The sequence below is a fragment of the Podarcis muralis genome, chromosome 13, assembly GCF_964188315.1.
Source record: "Podarcis muralis chromosome 13, rPodMur119.hap1.1, whole genome shotgun sequence".
NCBI lineage: Eukaryota > Metazoa > Chordata > Lepidosauria > Squamata > Lacertidae > Podarcis > Podarcis muralis.
Window position 1 is genome coordinate 40,298,922 of NC_135667.1, and position 24,472 is coordinate 40,323,393.

At 47.1% G+C, this 24,472-nt stretch overlaps 1 protein-coding gene across 2 annotated transcripts; it reads right to left on the reverse strand.

Moving 5' to 3' along the window:
• Positions 1-6,461: 6,461 nt before the first annotated feature.
• Positions 6,462-21,259, reverse strand: GOSR2 (golgi SNAP receptor complex member 2). 2 transcript variants are annotated; one of them, XM_028703255.2, is made up of 6 exons: positions 21,111-21,259; positions 14,786-14,850; positions 12,922-13,030; positions 11,103-11,235; positions 10,515-10,655; positions 6,462-7,180 (listed from the first exon to the last, which is right to left on the reverse strand). In XM_028703255.2, exons 1-6 carry the CDS (start codon positions 21,137-21,139, stop codon positions 7,019-7,021), a joined length of 639 nt encoding a protein of 212 aa, XP_028559088.2. In that variant the 5' UTR covers positions 21,140-21,259; the 3' UTR covers positions 6,462-7,018. The 2 variants fall into 2 exon arrangements, with proteins under 2 accessions (XP_028559088.2, XP_028559089.2); XM_028703256.2 differs by lacking the exon at positions 10,515-10,655.
• Positions 21,260-24,472: the final 3,213 nt, after the last annotated feature.

Genomic DNA, 24,472 nt, shown 5'->3' on the forward strand with positions numbered 1-24,472 from the left:
TTCTTTTATTTTTAAAAATGCACCTGGCGTGGAACGATTTAATCCACCCATCCCAAGCCCTTTCCAGTGAAGAAAGACGTGGGGCCAATTTCCTTTAATCTGGGGACGGGGAGGAAGGGAGGGAGAGCTGCTCTTAGCCCCAGGGATGCCCCAAGCTATGAGGTGACACCAAGGGAGAGTGGTAACTCAGCTTACAGGTGCAGCTACATTTTATACCCAATGGTCTTCTGCCAGGTCACCCCTGATGTAACTCTCTCAAATCATAAAAGGTTGATCTGCCCCAATCCTTTGCCCTCAGTTGGAGACTTTGGTGACTCAAAACACACCGCATTCTGCAGTGAACAGTTGTTGCCCAGTGCTCAGCAGTGGCGGCTTGTGTCCATTGGCACTGGCGAGAAGCCAGGGAGCCCAACAGTAGGTGGCGCCAGAGCCACAGGCAGGCAGAGCGGACTCATTCCAGCTTTGCTCCATTCCGCTTTCCAGCTGAGTTCTGCAAGGGCAACACTAAGACTAATGAAGGAGAGGAAGCAGACAACGCTGGTTGTGGGCTGGCAGAGGTTGGTGGAAGTGCCCCATCTGCCCTAATGGACCAGCTTCCGCTGGTTAGCTTCGTAAAATGCAAAGCTAAAGTGGTTGATTGAAGCTTCCATGGAAACTCAGAAGTTTAAATAAAAAAGAGGGGAGGAAACTGCCTTGGTCTTCTGCATCACAGCTCTTCTGTTCCCATTACCAATCTTCCAAATATTTCTACATTGGGCGGGGCCGCAGGAGAGCTGTTTGGCCTGGGCATCAAGGTCAGAGGCGGTGCTCAGATATAGACCCAACTTGTGGTTATGCACATTGGGCCAGCCAAAATGCAGGATCCTCTCTCTCTCAGCTAAGAGTGGCCAATTTAAGCACGTGAGAGATGTGGTTTGGTGCAGCGTGGACTGCGGAGTTGCACAAAAGCTAGATTTTGCCTCAATAAAACAGAAAAAGGCTCCAAGAGCATTCATTTTAAAATAAATATTCAAATTACCGTATTTTTTGCTCTATAAGACTCACTTTTTCCCTCCTTAAAAGTAAGGGGAAATGTGTGTGTCTCTTATGGAGCGAATGCAGGCTGTGCAGCTATCACAAAAGCCAGAACAGCAAGAGGGATCGCTGCTTTCACTGCGCAGCGATCCCTCTTGCTGTTCTGGCTTCTGAGATTCAGAATATTTTTTTTTTGTTGTTTTCCTCCTCCAAAAACTAGGTGCGTCTTGTGGTCTGGTGCGTCTTATAGAGCGAAAAATACGGTATGTTTTGCCTTTTTGGGAGGGAGGTGCCTTATTCTTCCCTTCCCCCTTTCCCTTTCGTTCTGGCTAGAGACCTCAAAAGTTGGACAAGGTCTGGGCCTCTCTGCACCCAAGACAACCTGCCGATCTGCAGTAATGTTGGATGAAACACCATTTTTGAGCTTTGAGCTTGGTAGCCAATCAGAAGAAAGGGCTGTTCTTTCTTCTTTCCTGGTTTGCAAAAGCATGTGCCCGCTGCCTGGCTCAAGGGGGTGATGTTGCAGGATAGAAGTGGGTGGCTGTGTGTGTGTGTGTGTGTGTGTGTGTGTGTGTGTGTGTGTAGCAACCCCGCTCCTCCAATCCACGCCACTGAGGCTGTGTCCCAGCCCAAGGCACCAACATTGTCTGATTTTGAAGGAGGGATTTTGTGTTGTCAACAGCTTTTTAAAAAGGTTATTCATGTACAGGTGTACCTCGGGTTAAGAACTTAATTCGTTCCGGAGGTTCGTTCTTAACCTGAAACTGTTCTTAACCTGAGGTACCACTTTAGCTAATGGAGCCTCCCGCTGCCACCACACAATTTTTGTTCTCATCCTGAAGCAAAGTTCTTAACCCGAGGTCCTATTTCTGGGTTAGTGGAGTCTGTATCCTGAAGCGTCTGTAACCCGAGGTACCACTGTACTGTACTGGAGTACACAAGCCAGTCACCAGGTGAGAGGTTTTCAGTTGACCACCAGAGGAACCTGGAGTTTGCATAATTTGCCGGTGAATTAAAGGATATGGGGTCAGCAAACTTTTTCAGCAGGGGGCCGGCCCACTGTCCCTCAGACCTTGTGGGGGGCCGGACTATATTTTGGGGGGTGGAATGAACAAATTCCTATGCCCCACAAATAACCCAGAGATTTTAAATAAAAGCACACATTCTACTCATGTAAAAACACCAGGCAGGCTCCACAAATAACCCAGAGATGCGTTTTAAATAAAAGGACACATGCTACTCATGTAAAAACACGCTGATTCCCAGACCGTCTGCGGGCCGGATTTAGAAGGCGATTGGGCCAGATCCAGCCCCTGGGCCTTAGTTTGCCTACCCATGGGATAGGGGCTACACAGTTTGCTTAAAATTCCTTTGGTTGGAAGTGGGGAGGGCAAAACCTGAACATCTTTAAAAGGTGAAAAATGCATTTACCACCACTAGAGGGAGAGCCTTGCTTGCAAAAAGACTTCAGGGCTCTTAAACATCTCTTGGTGCAGCGGCGCAAGTCGATTGAAGAGGAAACAAGATAACACGGGGAAGTTTTATCTCCAACACAAGTGTGTTTAGCCAGCGTAAAGAGAAGGGTGTCCCCCGCTTTTGTGCTCTCAATCCCTTGAACCTAAAACTACACACGATAAACTTTGGTTCCATGGCGTCAACAGCCTGGAAGGCCGGCGGCACAGTGCCAAACAGGGAAATAATTAACCACTTGCCCTATGGATCGCTTCTCTTTGCTCCCAGAAATCCCTGCAGCACCTATAGAATTAAGATTATTAGGAGCAAGCCGGGACCGGATACTTCCACTAAGGATATGCTGGAATTTCAAACCTGGCGTCTGAACTGTGGTCCCGCCAGCTCAAGGAAGCATCTCTCCAGCATGTTCCTTGGGATAACTGGCCAGAAAGACTGTCACATTGGCCACTTGCCAACTTGGGTGGATGGTTGCCATTGGCTGAAGTGTGGGAAGGAATGGCTCACTCACTTGAGCCACCTGTTACCACTTGCTTTGCAGGGATACTTTCTGTAGCACCTCTACCTTGGGGCCTGCGGAGCATCATAGTTGTGGATTGTAATAAGCAGATCAGGAGACTTTAGGGTGGGTAAGGGGGAGTTAGGGACGCGGGTGGCGCTGTGGGTAAAAGCCTCAGCACCTAGGGCTTGCCGATCGAAAGGTCGGCGGTTCGAATCCCCGCGGCGGGGCGCGCTCCCGTTGCTCGGTCCCAGCGCCTGCCAACCTAGCAGTTCGAAAGCACCTCCGGGTGCAAGTAGATAAATAGGGACCGCTCCAGCGGGAAGGTAAACGGCGTTTCCGTGTGTGGCTCTGGCTCGCCAGATGCAGCTTTGTCACGCTGGCCACGTGACCCGGAAGTGTCTCCGGACAGCGCTGGCCCCCGGCCTCTTGAGTGAGATGGGCGCACAACCCCAGAGTCTGTCAAGACTGGCCCGTACGGGCAGGGGTACCCTTACCTTTACCTTTAAGGGGGAGTTACGGTGCTGGGCTTTGTGGCCACTAGACCCCTTTCTCACTCCAGGGACACATAATTCCACTGGGTGCAGATTAGAATTTAAGTCATTTCCTTTCCCATCATAAGGCTTTGAAAAGATTCCCCCCCCCCACCTCCACTCATGTTCTTTTGATGCACTTGAACGAAGTCACTCCGGATTATAACTCTCAACGCTGTGAATGTTCATGAACATATAACAGTGGTTCCCAATTATCCAAGTACTGTAGATCCCCCCGTTTTTTCAAAAGCCAAGCCATGGACCTCCTACTTTTGAAAATGCTGATATCTCTGTGGTAGTTTTTGTCACGTAAATGGTGTCCCGGACCCTGCCCCCCCCGGGGGGGGGGTTATGTGAAACCCCTGGGGTCCGTGGACCACCAATTGGGAACCATGGCTCTATAACATCACTGTAACAGCCACTTTTACTCAGTTGCACGTAACCAGGGGTTGGGGAAGAAGGAATGCATGGAACTGGGTGCTTCCAAAGAAGAGAGACGTCTGCTTTTCTTGCTTAGGAAGTTTGGCATCCAAGCTGAGAAGGCCAGATTGCTGGACTCTGATTATTTAGTGCTAATTGCTCATTTGCTCTCATGTCCCTCCTGTATCTTCCTGAAACCTAAAAGAGTTACAGTATTTTTTGCTCCATAAGACACACATTTTCCCTCCTAAAAAGTAAGGGGAAATGTGTGTGTGTCTTATGGAGCGAATGTAGGGGGGAGGCAGGCAGGAAAAGCCCCCAAGAGCCGCACACAAGCTCCGTGCGGCTCCTGCGGGCTTTTCCCCAGGAGGGAGAAGGGACTGACGCGGCCAGTCAGTCCCTTCTCCCTCCTCGTAGAAAAGCCCGCAGGAGCCGCATGCTCCTTAAAGGATGCGCGACTCCTGTGGGCTTTTGCAGGAGGTGGGGGTATTGCCATGGCTGCGCGCAGCCCCTCCTCTTTAGCCAAGGAAGCCTCGCGCAACCTCTCCAGCTGGGAGAGGCTGAGCGCGGCTATAGCAAAAGCCAAGGCAGCGAGCAGGATCCATCCTGGCTTCTTTGCTCTTTGGGGTTGGGGATAAGGTTTTTTTTCTTGATTTCCCCCTCTAAAAACTAGGTGCGCCTTATGGAGCGAAAAATACAGTAAATGCCTATTTAAACAAAAAACACGCGTACACGAACTCTCTTGGAATCCTACCTTAAAAAGAAAAAAATGTGACATAACAGCAGATCTACAGATGCCTAGAAAACTGCTCAACTATAGATCTCCTCTTAAACACAGCACCTGATTTTCCAAAGAGGGAAGGAAAGGCACTTCAGTTTGAAGAGGAAAAGGGTAGGCAAGGAACGCCAGAGTGGGGGGAAAGGAGTAGAGTGAAGAAACCGCAGCTAAGTTGAATGTTTACCCTGGCTATTTTGGAGCCATTTTTAATCTGCTTGAACCAAATCAAACACTGTTGATATCAGTTTGAATGGAGCAAGAATCAAATATGGGATTATAAGGGAACGGGGCCCAGATAGCGACTCCTACGTGACACTACAATGTTTATTTCAGCGCAAGGCAAAAAGCTGCTGTTGTGCTAATGCGTTTGGCAGGGGTGGAAAATGCTCCACGCTGCAACCCCTGATAACGCAGCGATTAAGTGCAGCACGGCCTGTAAGTATGGGAATCTGCAACCAGAAGAGAACGTGCCAACTGTTCAACGATGTGCTCAAACCTGAGCACGTGGCACAGCCTTCCTCAGGTCTCCTGCAGTTTACAGAGCCCGCTTTGCTGGCTGCAAGGTGGGGTAACGTCTCTGCATGTTTATCTCTAGCTACCTATAAGCAGGGGTGGCGCTGTGGTCTAAACCACAGAGCCTAGGGCTTGCCGATCAGAAGGTCGGCAGTTCGAATCACCGCGTTTGAATCCCCGTTGCTTGGTCCCTGCTCCTGCCAACCTGGCAGTTTGAAAGCACGTGCAAGTAGATAAATAGGCACCGCTCCGGTGGGAAGGTAAACGGCGTTTCCGTGCGCTGCTCTGGTTCGCCAGAAGCGGCTTAGTCATGCTGGCCACATGACCCGGAAGCTGTACGCCGGCTCCCTCGGGCAGTAAAGCGAGATGAGCGCCGCAACCCCAGAGTCGGTCATGACTGGACCTAACGGTCAGGGGCCCCTTTACCTTTACTTTACCTATAAGCCGGCAGAGTACTACTGCCCAGCTTCCAGTTTTTGCCTTTTCCTGTTGCTCAAACAAAAGCATTCATGAGAAACGTTCCTTTTTAACCAGGCCTTTGGTTGATCTGATTTACATCCTATGCCATTTTAAAATGTGGTTTTTTTTGGGGGGGGGCTATTGGGTTGTTGTTGTTTTTTATGTTTTTTGAGCTTTTATATCTTGATTTTATTCTGTGAACTGCCCTGAGACCCCTGGGTATAGCGCGGTATGTAAATTTAATACAAATAAAATAAAATGAGATCTTTGGAGATGGGGGCAGGTTACAATGTGAGTCAGTCAATCTTGTTCAACGGAATTTATGGCATTGCCATCGTCATCTCGACAGTCATTAAAGCCAGGCTTCATCTTTGTAAGCCTCCACTTGTACCCATGAAGACTAGAAACTTTTAAAATTAAAAACTGAGAATCTCCTATCCTTTGCTGTTGTGCAGGGTGCTTGCTACAGTCTATTATTTGTGAAGTGACCCAGTGGCCCTGATTGTGATAAAAACCTTTTTTTATAAGTGCCTTTTGCAAGTAACTTTGCAAATATATTGTACTTCCAATGGCAGCCAGGATGTCCCCGTAGAAACGTACCTACTGAGCCGGCAGTTCTGCCCCAAACCTTTTGCACCAAGAGCTAGCTTCTGCAAAGTGGAGGGTGACTGCTGCCATCCATTACCCTGAATATTTTACTATGGTTCAAAAATGAGTTACCTTGCTGTCTAGCCTTCGGGATCTGCTTATTCTAAATAAGAGGCAGGCACACAGCTTCCGAAAAAGAAGATCTTTTTGGCCCATGAAGATTTCTACTTGTTTCAGCCATGGCAGGACAATACTCTCCTTGCATCCTGGGACTATATTAAGGTAAAATAAATCAAATCCGCTCAGCTGACCACAACGTTCATGTATGTAACCTGGTTCGTAAGAACACCAAGTGGGTCTGCAGGTCCACAGACTGCACAGTCGTGCAGTTTTCTTAGGTTCCGTCACGATTGCACATGGGTTCTGTGACCACATGAATGTGCACCGCTCCTGTGAGCAGCGCATGACAACCGCATGCCAATGTCCTCTAAACCTGCATGGGGCAAAGAGAGACAGCCCACCACCTGGCTGAAGAATTACATCGCATCTCGGCACCGTGTGGCTTTGTAAGCACCCCTTCAGCACCAAGGGCCCGAGTCGACGTATGCTAAATCTGAGCCATCTCACGATGCTGTAAGGAGAGAACATGACCAGTCCAGAAGGCAGGAGGTTCGCCATTATGTTGGGAGTCTATGAAGAAAGGCAGTCAGTCCATCACAGTCCGCTGGGAAGTTCTCTCGCCGCTCACGTCAGGTACTGCACTATGAGGAACATGAGCACGCAGGTCACGATCATGCCTCCGATCATGAAGTACTTATCCTGGAAGGCACGTTTCTCAGTGAGGCGCATGACTGTGTTGGATAAGCCGAGCATGTTTACAACATCCAGGATTTTCTTCTGGGTGCCCTGAAGGTGAGAGAGAGCAAGAGAGAAAGAGAAGCAGCAACGTTAGGGAAACGAACAGGCAGACTCTCTGAATGGCTTTGGCATCCTTCACAGTCAGATGTTGTTTACTGAGAATCAAAGAAGTGTAGAGTTGGAAAGGGCCCCACACGGTCATCTAGTCCAACCCCCCGCAATGCAGGAATCTCAGCTAAAGCATCCATGACAGGTGGCCGTCCAAGCAGAATGAGCTTTTACAGAGCAAGGACTTGCTTTCCACATCCCTCTGAATTGCAGGGCCCACTCCACCTTCCCATCTCCTTTCCTCTGCCTCCATGCTCCCCTGCTGATCTTCTGTTGTCAGAAGTTGGTTAGGTTTACCATGCCATCCCAAAACCATACTTTCAACACTTAATTTTTTGGGGGGGAAGGGGGAATATGGAACCCTCTGTTTGATTTAGCAGTTTCCTTTCCAGGAACACTTTTAGACAAATGGACATACTGTTTTTTTTAAAAAATGGCAGCACCAGTGCTCTCACAAAGCATCTTAGGCTGGGTAGCAACAGGGTTGTGGGTCATGGCCCATATGCTGGAAGGTCAGTGCTAGAGAGGCACAGCTCTCACCAGGAAAGCACAACCTGTCTCATGGCTATCACCCATCTGCTTTTCCATGCAGGTTTTACCTGTGCTCTGATAGGACCAGGAAGCAGGAGGAGGAACAGCCTTCCACCAATTAGAATCAGCACAGTAACAAACAAAGGTATATGGCTGCTCCCTTCACCAGGAGTCAGAAATCACAGGTAGGCCAGGGGGATGTGGAACAAAATGCCGCAGTGGAGAATGCCTTTTTTAAAAAAAGAAAACTTTGGTGGCCAAATTCCATATACAGTGGTACCTCGGTTCTCAAATGTAATCTGTTCCAGAAGCCTGTTTAGTTTCCAAAAGGTTTGAAAACTAAGGCGTGGCTTCCCATTGGTTGCAAGAGCTTCTTGCACTCAGCGGAAGCTGCGTCTCACGTTTGGGTTCTGAAAAAAGTTAGAAAACAGAAGCATTTACTTCCGGGTTTTCGGCATTCGAGAACCGAAACATACGACAATGGAGGAGTTTGGGAACCGAGGTACCACTGCATATATATACAGTGGTACCTCGGAACTCAAACGTAATCCGTTTTGGAACACCGTCCGACTTCCGAAATGTTTAGAGTTCTGAAGCACAGCTTCCGATTGGCCGACAGCTAGGTTTTTGCACAGCGGAAGCTGTGTTGGACGTTCGTGTTCTGAAAACCGGAGCACTCACTTCTGGGTTTTTGGCAATCGGGAGCCAAAACGTTCAGGAACAGAGCTGTTCGAGTTCTGAGGTACCACTGTATTTCACTTTTAAAATTGTGTTTGGTGAAGGCTTTCACTTCACTGAGGTCCTCCCTTAGGAAGCCAGAATTATGCTGAAGACTCATATAACCCCAATGCTTCCTTTTCCACAGGGAATCTGACCTGGAGCAGTGCCACAATAGGTGTGATGGAAAAATCTTGAGTGGCTCCAAGAACAGCAGCAAAGGCGTGTCATTGTGTAGGGCAACAGTGAGAAGAGAGCCAAGAAATGCTACAGGTGTGATACCTCCGTGCTATCTACTGAGATGCAGCTACACAAAGAATGAGAATTCTCACCCCAGAACTCTGAAAAGGAGCATTCCACATTTCCATCTAGAAATATTCAGCCTGTAAGCTTCCATCTAGGCAGAGCCACATCGACATGCTCATCTGATCCGATGTGATTACCAACGGGATGCTAAAAGGCTACAGTTCACTTCCAGGGTGACATCACTCCAAAATGAACATTCAAGCCTGCAAGGTCACATCCTGTAACGCCTTAAGAGGCGAGAGACTGCTGGAGTGGGTGTTTGGACAGCTGTGTTCCAAGTGGGGCCAGGGCAGCGCAGGGAAGCGGTTTCTCTAGCTTGGCAGGAATATCAGGGGTTGCCCGGTGGCTCAAGCCTACCACACCCAGCCTGCTTCTTCCAGAGGAAAAGGGCTGGGGTTGGAATAAAAACAGGCACGGGTTTGGGAAACGGCATTTACGTAAGCGGCTACCGAGGACACGAGCTTTTGACCTCTGCGCGGCAGGGAGTGGTGGCTGGGGAGACAATAGCACCCGGCGTGGCTTAGGGACCCCAGAAACTGCATGCCATTGATAGTGGAGTGCCCAGAGAACCGGGCAGAGAGTTAGGAAGAAGACCCCGAGCGCAGAAAGTGATGGAGACGCAAGGAGGCAGAACGACTGGTTGAAGGGCGGAAGGAGACCAGAGCCAGCTATAGCTAGAGGAGGAGGAGGAGGGCAAACAGTGGAGTGAAGGAACGGTGGGCCAATGAGAAGAGGGAAGGTAGGGGAAACCTCATATGCAAATAGTCTTGCTCTTTTTAGGAACCGCTGGCATGGAGGATCCTGATTCAGGAAAAGGTTTTGGGTAGGATAGGCAACCTTCAGATTCTCTTTTAATTCACAAGAAGCTGCCTTATACCAGGAACAGCCTTATGTCTGCTTTCCCCATGGTCTCAGGAAGACCCTTTTAACAGGTGGAGCCAAGGTTCCTGAACCTGGGACCCTCTGCATGCAAAGTATTTTCTCCACCCCACAGCTTTGCCCCCTCCCTGGACCGATACTCAGAGCTTCTTATCCAGGAGCAAATTTGCAAAACTCTGTCCAAATTCGTAGCAGGGCACAACGAAGCTACAATAAACCCTGACAGGTTGAATTAATGCTACATTCGCAACATGTGGAATTTGGGTGTATCCAAAAGCCTTGAGTGCAGCTACAGCGGTGGCGGTTTCAAAAAGGGAAGATTGGTGTGGAGTTTGCCTCCTAGGATGAGTCATAAGGAAAGGGTTAAAATAGGTGGGATGTGATTGGCCAGTGAGAATGCAAGGGGGGAGTAAAAGTTAGAGTGGGAGATTTTGAAAGCTGAGATGAATTGAGGTTGGGGAGTTGAAGAAGGAAGAGGGAGGAATAGGCAGTGGGTTGGTAGAGTTGTATTGTGAGAGAGTGAGAGGAATTGTTAGGTGGAGTCAGATAAATAGTTGGAATAATCAATTTGGAGCTGTTAGGAACTAAGAATAAGAAACTGACAAAAGAACAATTAACTGAAACCATAAGCTTGTTCCTGCATTTAAAAATAAACTTGATTATTTGTTTATGTTAACAACTGACTGGACTCTGTGTGTCCCTGTGAGATACGGGGTGGTGGCAGCAGAAAAAGAAATTGCAGTGGCGGCACAGGGTCAATAGACCATCAAACGTCCGGGGGCCCTGTGTGTGATCGCTACACTTGGCTTTGCCGTACAGGGGGGTCCCATCCTATGCCCACCTTTAATGTCATTCTCTGATCCCTCAGGCCCTGCAGAATGCTGGTCCCGCTGCCAATGAGATCATCCATGCCACGGTGAGCATTTTGGAGGGACTCGTTATGCTGCAAGGTTTCATCGATCGGAATGGTGGTGTCAGAATCCTGCAAAGGGGGAGGAGGGAAGGGAAGCATGTTGGTTATCTTTCCTTGGCACTCTGAACCCAGAAGGACAAGGGTGTCAACAAAAGCCCATGTTTTGGGTTTTGTTTTAAAAAAGAATCGGCATTATTCTGCAGCAGTGAAGTTCAAACTTTCTGTCCTTACATTTCCACATAAGTGTGACTCCCACAAAATCGAGCTGCCGCTCCATGTGTCCTCAGAGACTAAGAAAACTCCCCATGTATTACAGGAGAAGATTGGCAGTGGTGGGAAAGTTGCCTCGTGTGAGTTTGGACATCGTTGCTGATCTCCTTAAGTGCTAAACCCCATGATTTCTCGCCACCCAAAAAGACCCCATTTGAGAACGACAGCTGTTAAATAGATGAACATTGGGACATGGGAGGGAGGCGAATATTAGCACAAATCCACTGGTTTTACGGGAGGACATACGTTAGTGGTGAATGTTCGGGCCAGAAGCTCCTCCCGCTGCCTCTCTTGCTGCTCCCGTGCGTAACGCCGGTGCTGGAAGTTCCTCAACGCTGACTGCAGGTGCTGGATGTCGTATTTCAGCTGGTCGACTCGTCTGAGAATGACAAGTCATGGAAAGGAGGAAGAAAGCTTTGGTTTTCATGTAAATACAAGAACAACATCTAGCTACGATAACTTGTCCTATGGTACATTCTTATTAAGTTTCATATGCAGCACACAAGCAATACAGTGGTGCCTCGCAAGACGAAATTAATTCGTTCTGCGAGTTTTTTCGTCTTGCGAATTTTTCGTCTTGCAAAGCACGGTTTCAAAAGAAGTTTTGCAAAAGCTTCAAAAATCACCAAAGTCTTCAAAAACCTCAAAAAAGGCTACCACACCGCGTGCAACTGCACCTCTTCAAGCAATGCACCCTGGATATTAATGGTTTTAAGAAAAAGGAAACAAACTTGCGAGACGTTTTCGTCTTGCAAAGCAAGCCCATAGGGAAATTCATCTTGCGAAGTGACTCAAAAAACCAAAAACCCTTTCGTCTTGCGAGTTTTTCGTCTTGCAAGGCATTCGTCTTGCGAGGTGCCACTGTACATTGGAAGTCGAATGGAATCCATTCCGGAAACCAAAGCACGGCATCTGATTGGCTGCAGGAAGCTCTTGCAGCCAATCGGAAGCTACGTCGGACATTCGAGTTCCAAAGAATGTTCGCAAATTGGAACACTCCCTTCCGGGTTTGCAGCGTTCAGTAGTCTAAAACGTCTCAGTACCAAGGCGTTCAGGTTCCAAGGTACAACTGTACATTTATTTATGCATTATCAATTCAAGTATAGTCTCCACAGAGATTCTTGTGCTGTGGGTGGAATAAAAGTATCTTCTGTCTTATTTATAAAGGAAAAGAAAGGAAGCCAAGTCTTGCCAAAAGTGTCTGTCCTTGAAATGCCTTTAATTACCGTTCTGTGGTGAGTGAGGCATTCCGATAGAGCTACATTATTCCAAATATTATTTACCCAGATTTCAATGGGGATTTCTATGGGTTGTTTCCAGTATCAGACTACTGTGAATCAGGTTGCTGATAATAGAAAAAAAACACACACACACAAAATCTCTGCATTAAAGGCTATTGTTTACATTTGAGTCTAATGTGAATAAGGCAAGAACTGAATTGGGTGGAAGGGATTGCTGTGTAATTTTGGAAATAATAGGAAACAGCTTTTCCTAAAAGGAGCATGCTATCATGCAACTCCACCAAGCATGAAAATATAAACCTATCACTCTGCAGCCTTTCCAGCAAGAGGAGAGATGATGGTGTTTATTTTGGCTAGGCGAGTCCAGTGCCAGCGAAATATAATTTTAAGCAAAGCCTCCTGATTGTTTGTAGGGTTGGGTTGTGCCAAACTGATTGCCATGTATGACCTGCAATTATGATCCCCAAGTCTCTTTCCCATACCGCCCGAAGGCTTCCTGTATCAGCAGGTTTCTTTCCTTAAGAGCTCGGTTTTAAGCTGCCTTCAAGTTCATTTGGAAATCAGTGCAATTAAGAAAACAACCACAGGCACAAGAAAGAGAAAAGCCTGCCACATAGCCTGATTTGTTCGTAATAAAAAATTTATTGTCCTGCACCTTCTATCCCATATGGAAGGCAGCAAGCAATGCAGTACCATCACAACAACAGCAACAGCAACAACAACCACAACCACAACTTGCCCCGAGGACAGGTCAGAAGGCTGCACTAAGATATGTCCCAAGACACAGGAAGTAGTTTGGGTGGGCAAGGAAGAAGGTAACTCACAGCTTGGCGTTCTGCCGCTTGCTAGGAGGTTCCTTGTTACAAAAGATTTCCAACCGTTCCAAGTTGCTGAAGATCCTGTCTATTCGCGCCTGGATTTCGTTTTCCACCACTGAAAGAGGAGATGAGGGGGGAAAGGTAAGAAACATCAGGGCCAAATGGACACTCGCTGTTTTAACCAGCACAATACCTTCTTGCCAGGCTTTGCCAGTTAAGCCTTGCCCACGCTGTGTGAAATGGGAGATTTCTACCAGAACACGTGGAAGGTGTTAATGTTCCTAGTGCCACCCATCATGGAGCTAGGTGGAGAAGGTGCCCACCACAACCATCGGGCCAGGGACTGCAAGGAATGCCCTGCCACTTCAGCCACTTGTCAGTAGCAGTATTGCAAACATTTGTTTGGAGTATTTTATGGAATGTGGAAAATAAAGCAACAAAACAAGGAACAAATCCTCTCTATTCAGGGCACGATGGGCAAATACGCATACATTTGGGGGGGGGGGGGCAGGACATTTTATATATATAATATATATAGCCAGAGATTCATGCTGTCCAAATTTCTGCTGCTGTTGGCAGCAAATATTCTTGCTGCCAACATATGAGATGCATTTGTGAGAAATAACCACCTGTGGGTTCTTTTTTCACTGCAGGATTCTGATACTGTGAATAATCTTCTCAGAAATTACAACTGTCCAAAAGTTTCTTAGCTAGGCAGCAGTATCCAAATCGTTCAAGTGCCCAAGTCACCTTTGTGTTACTGACTAATGCTACTAGAGAACACTTTATCAAGTCCTTAAATTTACATTTTAATTCCCTCTTTGGACTCATAAACCAAGATAATAAAGCAAGCTCTGCTAAAAAAAAGCTGCTACTACTATTATTATTACTATTATTATTATCATTATCATCATCATCATTATCATCTCGCCTGTATTTTTTCACAAGCCTGATGAATAGTTAGCCAGAATCTTTGCATTTTAGAGCACTATCACCAAAGGTGATTATAAAATCACAGAACTGGAAGGCTAGTTCAACCCCCTGCCATGCAGGATTCTTTTGCCCAACATGGGGCAACAACTTGGGCCAGCCTGTAGGGGCACATGAGAGAGCATACAGGGGCCATGTATTTCAGTGTGGTTTCTCTCAAGTTTGTTGGACTCCAACTCCCATCAGCCCCAGCCAGGATGGCCAATGATAAAGGAGCTGTGGTCCAATAACATCTGGAGGGCCACATGTTACCCACCCTAGTCATGGAAGAATGCTTCTTCTAAAATGTGACCTGCCAGCACCAACATCTCTTTTTTGGCAATTATTTGTATGTTGAAGTGCCTTTCCAAAAGGCAATTTACACCACTGGGCTAATGAGAATATAAAAACTCTACCATCCATGGCTTTCCCCATATCCTACCCTTCACTCACTACAGTGGTACCTCGGGTTAAGAACTTAATTTGCTTTGGAGGTCCATTCTTAACCTGAAACTGTTCTTAACCTGAAGCACCACTTTAGCTAATGGGGCTTCCTGCTGCCGCTGCGCCGCCACCACATAATTTCTGTTCTCATCCTGAAGCAAAGTTCTTAACCCGAGGTACCACTGTACAGCAAAATGGAATCAGAGAATTGTAAGTCAGAAGGGACCCAGAGGGTCATCTATTTCAACCCCCCAGCAATGCAGGAATCCTGCCCGCAGCTGTCCCTGGGTGGGCTTGAACTTCCAACCTTCTGGCTAACAGCCATACGCACAGACCCATTACACCACCTAAAGGTCAAAACATATTAATGGTTTCACTTGGGCACATATTGGAAACACAGGTCAGGGAGCACCGGCCAAGCCAATGGTGAGGTTACCCTCTTCCATTAATTACTCACAGTGGACAGACTGCTTGTCTGATGTCTCGAGGCGGCCCATGTATGACTGGACCTCATGGACCTGCCTGTTGAAAAGAAGAAAAGTTCTAGTCAATCACAAGGGTTCTGGCAGAAAAGGAGGATTTCTCAAGAAGGCAAACACACGGCAGAAATGAATCATCAGTGCTCAGAGCAATCAGAATATTGAAGTAAAACCCCTGGAATAACAGGAAAGATACTGTGCAAGTCAAGGGAAGCCAACCTGATATTCTCCACATGTCGAGGGACTACAACTCCCATCATCCCTGACAGTGCGGGCTGGAGCTGATGGGAGTCCAACAATGTCCACAAGGTACTATGATGGCCATCCTGGCAGTATGTAATCTCCTACTTTGCAGAACAGTTTTCCTAAACATTTCTCATATACAGTGGTACCTTGGTTCTCGAACGTAATCCGTTCCACTTCCGAAACATTCGAAAACCAAGGCGTGACTTTCTATTGGCACAGACGCCCTGGAAACCCTAGCTGACAACCGCATCGGACATTCGGCTTCTGAAAAACTGGAACACGTAAGTCTGGGTTTTCCGTGTTCAGGAGCCGAAATGTTCGAGTACCAAGGCGTTCGAGAACCAAGGTTTCACTGTATTCTCTGAAATATTTACAAGGCAACAAGGACCCAGGCAAAAGCAGAAGTACAAAAAGCAACCTGCCTCATCACTTGTGGTAAGAATTGCCTCCAGGTGACCAGAGAGGGAATATTTGCAAAAGATGGCACTTCTTCTTGTGGCAGAAATGACTGGCATGGGTGTGGGAGAACGGTTTTGGGTTTTTTAAAGGCCACAAATTTATGCGGTCTTGCTGACAATGCTGGGTTTGCATGAACTTCTTTCCATTTTTTGAAATGCACTGCTTCAAAAATTAGGTTGCAACGTAACAAACTGATAAAATATCTGTCAAATCAGTCAACTGGAAAGGCTATAACAGTCCAACCTAAAATCAAATTTGTAATTAGCTATTTTCAGGTGACTACCTTTGGGGAAGCATCTATATACAAGCATGCTGAGAAATTCGTATGCTAACCATATTATACATCATCATTCTCCCCCCCCCCCCTTAAAATCTAAACAGAATCTTACTCCTTTGAATTGTCTTAATATATTTATAAGAATTAAAATGAAGATAACTTCAAACAAATTCAAAGTCTGACTTGAAAATTAACATTTTAAAACACATTCAATGTGTTTTATTGACCCCCCCCCCGCATATTTCAGTTCAACTAGTTCAGATATCTGAAATATTTATGTAGCATGTAAAATTAACACAGCCTATTTTGACCTTCTTTTCTATGTGTTTGTCAAATAAATATGCTATATGAATGAAACCTCAATGTATTTAAGGCAGCAGAAAGTTTCCAGGTGCAAAGTTGGTTCGAAATCTCTTTCCACTGGCTAAAGGAGCATCCAAATTCTGAATGAACACTGTTGCACTTGAGCCACTCTACTCTATAAGCAAGAAAGTTAAAAGCTGGGATATCTCGCCGTGATTATGTGGCACTTCTCTTTGGGATCTCCTCCAAAACAAAGAGTGGGAATGGTATGGTGGGAATGGCTCAGCTCTGCCAACCAGAAAACCTGTTTTGGAAACAGACTGAGGATATCAGGCCAGAGGCAGAGAAAAGGCAACAGGACGTGGGAGATCAGGTAGGGCAAGAAGGGGAAGAATGCTCTGCCCCACGGGCACCTCCTGGAAACGGATGCGTGGCAGAAAAATCACTTGAGCACACCAAGAGAATGACTAAAGGCAGGGGTCAATAAAAGGGGGGGGGAATCATGAGACTCAGCATCTGACAAAGAGAAGCAGCTCAGGTGTGCTAGAGTCTGATGGGCAAGACAGAAAGGCTGCAACACTTTTTTTGTTTTGTTTAGTCGTTTAGTCGTGTCCGACTCTTCGTGACCCCATGGACCAGAGCACACCAGGCACTCCTGTCTTCCACTGCCTCCCGCAGTTTGGTCAGACTCATGTTTGAAGCTTCGAGAACGCTGTCCAACCATCTCGTCCTCTGTCGTCCCCTTCTCCTTGTGCCCTCAACCTTTCCCAACATCAGATTCTTTTCCAGGGAGTCTTCTCTTCTCATGAGGTGGCCAAAGTATTGGAGCCTCAGCTTCAGGATCTGTCCTTCCAGTGAGCACTCAGGGCTGATTTCCTTCAGAATGGAGAGGTTTGATCTTCTTGCAGTCCATGGGACTCTCAAGAGTCTCCTCCAGCACCATAATTCAAAACACTGCAACACTAGCAATGCCACTGAGAGCCATTCGCTTTGCAAGCACCTTCTTGGAAATCACCCCAGCCAACTATCACTAGAGCCTAGAAGGGATCAAGGACTGATTCAGGGGAAGCCCCAGTTGCTGGATGCCAACTCCCATCAGCCCCAGTCAGCATGGCCAATGGTCAGAGGTGCTGAGAGTCCAACAACGTCAACATCTGGAGGGCACCCGCTTGGCTACCCCTGGATCTGTCTGTTTCTGCTGGTTTGAGAATTGAATGAGATGGCCTTCAGTCCAACTCTTTATGATTTACTCAACTATCTCTAGCTCATTTTCATTTTAGTCAACACAAACAGGCTCCACCAGGTGAGGAAACAAGCATGACAACAGCAACCTCTGAAGTCTCCACAACCTTGCTTAACGTTTTAACATTTGGAAGGTTTTCAAGAACATGCCAACTCAACATCTGAGCACATGCCAAAACTGAGCACATGGTATGTCCATGACTAGCTCTGCACATTTTTTTAAAAAAGAAAAACACCATAAGGGCATGTAATGTTCATTTCATCAGATTGTCAAGGTGTATGGTTTTTAAAGCTTTAAAGATTAAACAGCGTAAGTTGCAGGAATGTAGGACTTGGCTACAAAGTTCAGTGCTAGACTGTCGAAATAGGCTGGAACTGCACTCGCCAACATAGTGCCCATGGGCATAACGGCACCCTTGAGGCCTTCCCCTGGCACCCACAAAGCCCTGAACACCCCACTTTGTCATGAAGTGCCATGGGCTGTTATCTCCCCCAACCCACTGAAAACTACAGAGTTGTAAAGGTAGAAGATGGAAGAATAATGCTCTTTCCCACTTCCTCTTTCAGCATGATATATAGTTTTCAAGCTCGGATCAGCAGCTTAACAGACTATAAAGTGTCTGAGGTAAAAGGGAACAAGAAGCAAGTAACCAAAGAGAGAAAGGGAATGGAGACAGAGAGGGAGAAGGCATATATTGCTGGCATCCATCTGCCTCAAGAGACAATGGAAGAATGTACCATCAGAGATGAAGTCAAACCATTGGAAAGATACAGCAGCTGCTGTGGCTGTACAGACCAACATCGGAGGGACGTTTTATTGCAGCTGGGGCAGATGAAGACATCTGGTTTCACTGTTACAGATGAACACACATAAATGTTGGATGCAGTAAAATAGATCCTCTTGAAATTGAATACTTGTCTTATGAGTTTCCCTCATTCCCCAATCATCATCAAATCTATCTCCACTGACCAAAGTATAAAAGTCACATATCTGGTGCTTTCCAGCACCACCATGATACAACAGGGATTCAAGATGCATGAATTCTTATAGATCCTCCTATTTCTCCTGAAAACTACCACCAAGTGATAGGAGACCGTTTTATCCACAAATGTACTCCGTGGTTTGTTGACGGTTTTAACATCCCAGGCAAAAGTCATGAAGATCCATGCCTTGGGTCTGTGGTATTCATACTGTGTGTTGCACTACTTTAAGCTTTAATATAATGGTGGATTTTGGAGGATGCTGTGGATATCATGCAAATTCAAGAGGAGCCATATTAGTTCCACTGGTTCCAGCTTTTATCCAGACCCCTTGGAAGATCAAAGAGTCTGTGTGTGCTTAATCAGTCTGGGGCAAGAAAGATAAGCCGAAGAAGTGGTGCCTATGGCACTCTTACAAGATTCCAAATTTGCTCATGGGTTCAAAAACATTGGCAACCCATTATGGCAAAGAATCACTCTAGGATTAGAAGGGTGATGGCAAAGAAGAGTCTGTTTTAAAGAGGCACTGTGTTTAACACTCAGGATTTTGAAAATCTGAAAGCCATCCCTTCCACCCAGGTCAGAGTTGAGTTTGTCAGAACACAGCTACTACTCAAAGCTATACACAATACAAAAGGAATGTGTCTATGGCCAGGGGGAGGGGGGAATCCACTGTGATCCAGTGCCTAGAGAACAGAGTCTGGACCTTGCGTAGTTTAAACGACACGTGTAAATCTGGGGAATCAAAGTACAGCTCAATCTTAGATTTTAATGGCACAGAAATCACTCTATTAGTTTCAGTCTCGGTTGCCCAGTATCCAAATAGATGACCTTTGAGTTGTTACAAGGATGAACAAGATACAAGTGAGAAGCCCTCTGCACATTTCTTATCCCCATTTCTCTGAGTGTAAGACCCATACAACTCAATGAGACTTACCTCTGAGTAGACATGAATAAGATTACATAGTAAACAATGGTTAACTATCACCTGACTCCTGATACCAGGACTACTTACTCCCCTTCTCAATTATGAAGTTTCTCATAGTAGGTGGGAGAAGGAAAGATTTCCAACACTCGTGACAGGCACTAAGTTGGTGATCTCCCTTTTCTTCTATCCTCCAGAGCCCCAAGTGTATCCACTAATTTACTGGCGCTGATTTCAGGCAGAAACAGCTCCAAAGTAGTCCCTATTTGTGAACCTCTGTCCTTGCCACCTGATGTTACCCTTTGGTGTCCCATATCAATGACTGTTTCCTCCCTTCTTCCCAACATGGATACTCAGCCTGCTTCCTAAGCTTCAAGCTGCTTCTACCCCTACACAAAGAATCATCACCCTTATTCTTTCCTGTTCTCGCTTCCCTCCCAACATGCCCCCAATTATTTATCCCCATCCTGCTGTTCACAATCTCCCCCACCCAGGGCTGTGTTTTCAAAACTTCTTATTTCTGAATTGAAATAGAGGCCTACCCAGTGGGATTTAGCTGCTGAACGCGATTAGAATGATGAGCCGCATTATGCTAAAACTTACGCCGTCTGACCCAAAGGCTCTGTGGAACAGCATGGTGAGACAAATGTAAGAAAATGGGGTGGGAATAATAATGCCCAGGCCCGTTTTTCAGCTGGAACTCACTGGAACTGAGTTCCGTCACATCTTTGGTGTGTTCTGGCACCTCTGTGCGACAGAGACAGAGGGTGGCACGGTGCTCGGAGTTGCGCGGTGGAGGCAGCAGTTTATATTTTTTGCCGTGGCAGTGCAGCAAAACTTTTTTAGGTCCTCCCCCTAAAAAAAATCTCAACAAGTGCCTATGCAGCAGATCTCATGGCAGGAAGCAAATCCTCTTGAGCGACAGATGGGCGTGAAACTCCAGTGCATTTGAATACTGCTCTGTATCATTACATCTGGCCAACTGCTGCAAAGAACTACTGGCTGCTCTAGCTTTTGCTAGCAGAACTTTTTTGTAAACAGACGCACCCCCACCCACCCTACTTATCAAAAGCTTCTACCACTGCCTTTGCTGTTCGGCCGAGAATCAGTGACAAAAGCGCCAAGGCTACACCCCCCAATATAGCAGGCGATGTGCTTCATATTCAGACACCGTCAGGCGAATGATTCAGAGACGTTGCATGAAGATCTTTCAGTGGGTAGGCAGGCAGGCACCAGAACCAGGTTACACTTCATTCAAATTGCCACGGACTTTTTAATTACGTGGCCTTCCACTCAGCCCCTCCTCCTCGATATAAATACAGTGGTACCTCGGGTTAAGAACTTAATTCGTTCTGGAGGTCTGTTCTTATCCTGAAACTGCTCTTAACCTGAAGCACCACTTTAGCTAATGGGGCCTCCTGCTGCTGCCGCACCGCCGGAGAACGATTTCTGTTCTCATCCTGAAGCAAAGTTCTTAACCCGAGGTCCTATTTCTGGGTTAGCGGAGTCTGTAACCTGAAGCATATGTAACCTGAAGCGTATGTAACCCGGGGTACCATTGTACTCAATGCTGACCTGGTACAGCAGGGCTGTTGCTACGATTCACATATACGAACGGGGGGCATATAAATGCAGATTATGAGTTGGAATATTACTGCCCTCCGTCCCATTGCCATGGATATCACCTTCCCCCACACCCACCCCACTGAAACCTCCCTCCACCCCACGGCTCTCCCTCGGTTTCCCCCCATTTACTGAAACACCTCCGCCCCGCCGCCGCCTCCCTCCCGAGAAGGAGGTACTCTGGTTATTACTATTATTATTATTATTACTATTACTATTATTGCAACCTCCCGCCCCGCACACGCACTTGTTGGTCTGGTGGTAAAGCGCCTCCATGGCGGCCGCTCGGCTGACTGGGCTCCCACACAGCTCCCACTCTTTAACACGTCACCCGGTCCCAGGCCGGCGCTTCCGGTTTCCGGCTTGCCGAAGGCCCCCGCCTGTGACGTCACCCACTCGGCGCCGCCTGCCCCTGCCGGCGCCTGAGCAACTGTTGCAGGGAAAGGAGGCGGGGAGCGGGGCGGAGCTGGCGGAAGAGGCAGCCGGGTTGATTTATATCAAATCAAGTTGCTGCGCTTTCCTAAGCCGGGGTTTTGGATTTAAGCTGCCTCCCCACTACTACCACCACACACCGTTGATGTCAGTTTGCCATCATGCAGTACGTTTTCATATTTGCATGCGCTGCAATTGACATATGCAGCTGAATAATAACATTAATGGCAAAGTCCATTCCATCTCTCTCTCCCCGTTCTGCAAGAGTACAGTAGGCGAAAATAACCCTATCTCTCCTCAGTCTGCGGGACATTTTGTTACTTTCACGCACTGAAATGGACACGCGCAGCTGAATAATAAAACAATAATAACAGTGGCAAAGCACTTTTCTCCTCTCTTTTCCTCAAGTGTTGTTGTTGTTTAGTCGTTTAGTCGTGTCCGACTCTTCGTGACCCCCTGGACCAGAGCACGCCAGGCACTCCTGTCTTCCGCTGCCTCCCGCAGCTTGGTCAAACTCATGCTGGTAGCTTCGAGAACACTGTCCAACCATCTCATCCTCTGTCGTCCCCTTCTCCTTGTGCCCTCCATCTTTCCCGACATCAGGGTCTTTTCCAGGGAGTCTTCTCTTCTCATGAGGTGGCCAAAGTATTGGAGCCTCAGCTTCAGGATCTGTCCTTCCAGTGAGCACTCAGGGCTGATTTCCTTCAGAATGGATAGGTTTGATCTTCTTGCAGTCCATGGGACTCTCAAGAGTCTCCTCCAGCACCATAATTCAAAAGCATCAATTCTTCAGCGATCAGCCTTCTTGATGGTCCAGCTCTCACTTCCATACATCACTACTTCCTCAAGTGTAGATAGGATAATGTTATTTGTCCTCTTCTCCAGAGATGCGTAGATCTCTGGGTAATCTGAAGTAGATCAGCAAGCAGGAGTGACAACTTGGCCCTGTGGCTGTGAGTGCCATGCAGTGTTCATGGCCCTGGCACCAAAATTTGTGGGTGTCCAGCCCCTTCATGGGGAATTTTGTGGGTGTTCGAGAACCCAGGGCCCCAGGGAGTTGACACCTATGTCACCAAGTATTTCTGATTCCCATGCCGCCAACAAAGCAACTCCTCCAACCCCAGTTATGTTGCTGGAATGAAGATTGGAAAAGTTTCCACACACAAACTATTAACTCAGTTCAGTTCTTCCGTCTATAATTCTTTTTGCATCTGGTATTGGGTTTGTGGGTCTCATGGTTCACTTCAACCTTCCTGAAGGTGGCCCACCACCCTTGTCCACCTTCCATTAAATTTGCTACTGTTGTGATGCTTCTCAGCTCCCCCCCCCCCACATGCCCACTCTCATAAAAGGGGGAAATTTATGTGAAGCGCATTCATGCATTTAACAGAACCTCAAGGTTCCGATCCTTATTGTGGCAGTCTAAAAAAGGAAAAGGGCAAGAAACAAAAGAACCAGAAACAGCAATTGAAGATGTGGAGGGGAAAGATTTCTGACTTTCTTGAGGGCACTCATTGTGATTGCCTGGGTTGAGACAAACAGGAATGAAGTAGAATTTCAAATCCAAAACTTTGCCCCACCTGTTGGGGGTGTACATCCAGTGTAAATGACTATATTTTGCCTGAGTGAACAGTTGTGCTCTTTTCTGTGCTCCCTTTCCGAATCCTGCCCCTGGAAAGGCATTTGGTCTGGCTGGTGTTGCAAAATGCTGGACTACTAGAGGGTCCTTTTGATCTGATGCAGCAAGGGAACTCTTACGTTGATGTTTACCTGGTGAGAACCTAAAATGCTGGGTAATTTCTAAATACCTTCTTGGTATTATCTGAAGATAATTGCCTTTCAGGAAATTCATGGCATGACCTTCAACTGCTAATAGATTAAGGAGAAACGTGCCTCTAATTATTCAGCCACAGGTCAAACTGAGGACTTCGCAAATTTACAGGAAATTACCTTTCCACTAATATAACCAACTCCACATTCCTTGACCGTTGCTCCCACCTCCACCCACTTCTGTTCTCCCACCCCCCTGTATGGCCCTTTAGGAGTTGAGAACTGATGCCCCATGATCTTGAAGTGATGTTCTTGTAGGTTGGTCTCAAGCTCAGCCAACAATGCCTTACCTACAGCCCTGTCCCAGTGAATTAAGTATGGGTGCCGTAACAGAGGACACTGAGGAGCTGCAACCAGTATGTTCACATTAATGCACATGGATTGCTGTGGTGTGTGCGTGTGTGTGGTTTTGCTGGCTGGTAAGAGCACTTTTATGCTGACAGGCTTTTGCATGCTAAGGTGCCCGAGGAAGGTGTGGTACAAGATGTGAAGTTTGGGAGGAGCGTGGATCACCTGGGAGAGTCCTGGGGGTTGGGTACAGAGGGCAAGGGATCCCTGGACCTAATGCTCCCCCATCCTTGTTCTTGTATTGCGGAACTGCCTTTTAAAAAATCTTTAGGAATGCCAACAAGTGCAGAAGACGGTAACCAAAATAGTTAACTGGTACCGACCACCATGAACATCTCACTCCAGGGTTAAATATCTTCAGTGACTCCCAGTTTGTTGTCAGACACCGTTCAAATCTGCTGGTTTTGACCTCCAAGGAGCCCTCGACAGCCTGGGGCGAGTGTCTCTAAAAGCCTTTTCCCACATGAACCTGCCTGCCAATTAAGATAATCTTCGGAGGCCCTAATCCAAGTGCTTCTGCTTCTGGGGTCAGGCAGGTGATTACCCGGCAGAAGGACTTTTTCTGACACGATGTCCAGTCGAAGGAGAGCCCTCTCTGCAGACACATGCTCACCTGGCACCATCTGTTAGGCACAAGGCACCGAAGGAGGCAAAGTCTTGGGCAGACAGTGAGGAGGGGGCAGGCGATTGTGAGGGAGAGCTTGTGAGAGTGTTAACGTGTTCCTCTTTGAAGGAGAACTATCTGAAAATGATTTACAGATGGTATCTAACTCTGAGCAGAATCGGATAAATGCTGGAGATGCAATGCTCAATCATAGAGCACAACATAAAGCAGAATCATAAAACCACCCCAAACAATAAAAACTAAAAGACAAGCAGCTAAATGCCAAGTGTAAAGCTTTTAACAGGCCTGGGGAAACAAGAAAGTCTTAACCTAGGGCTGGAAAGATTGTAATGTCAACAGCTGTTGAGCCTCTTTATGGAGGCGGGTATTCCGAA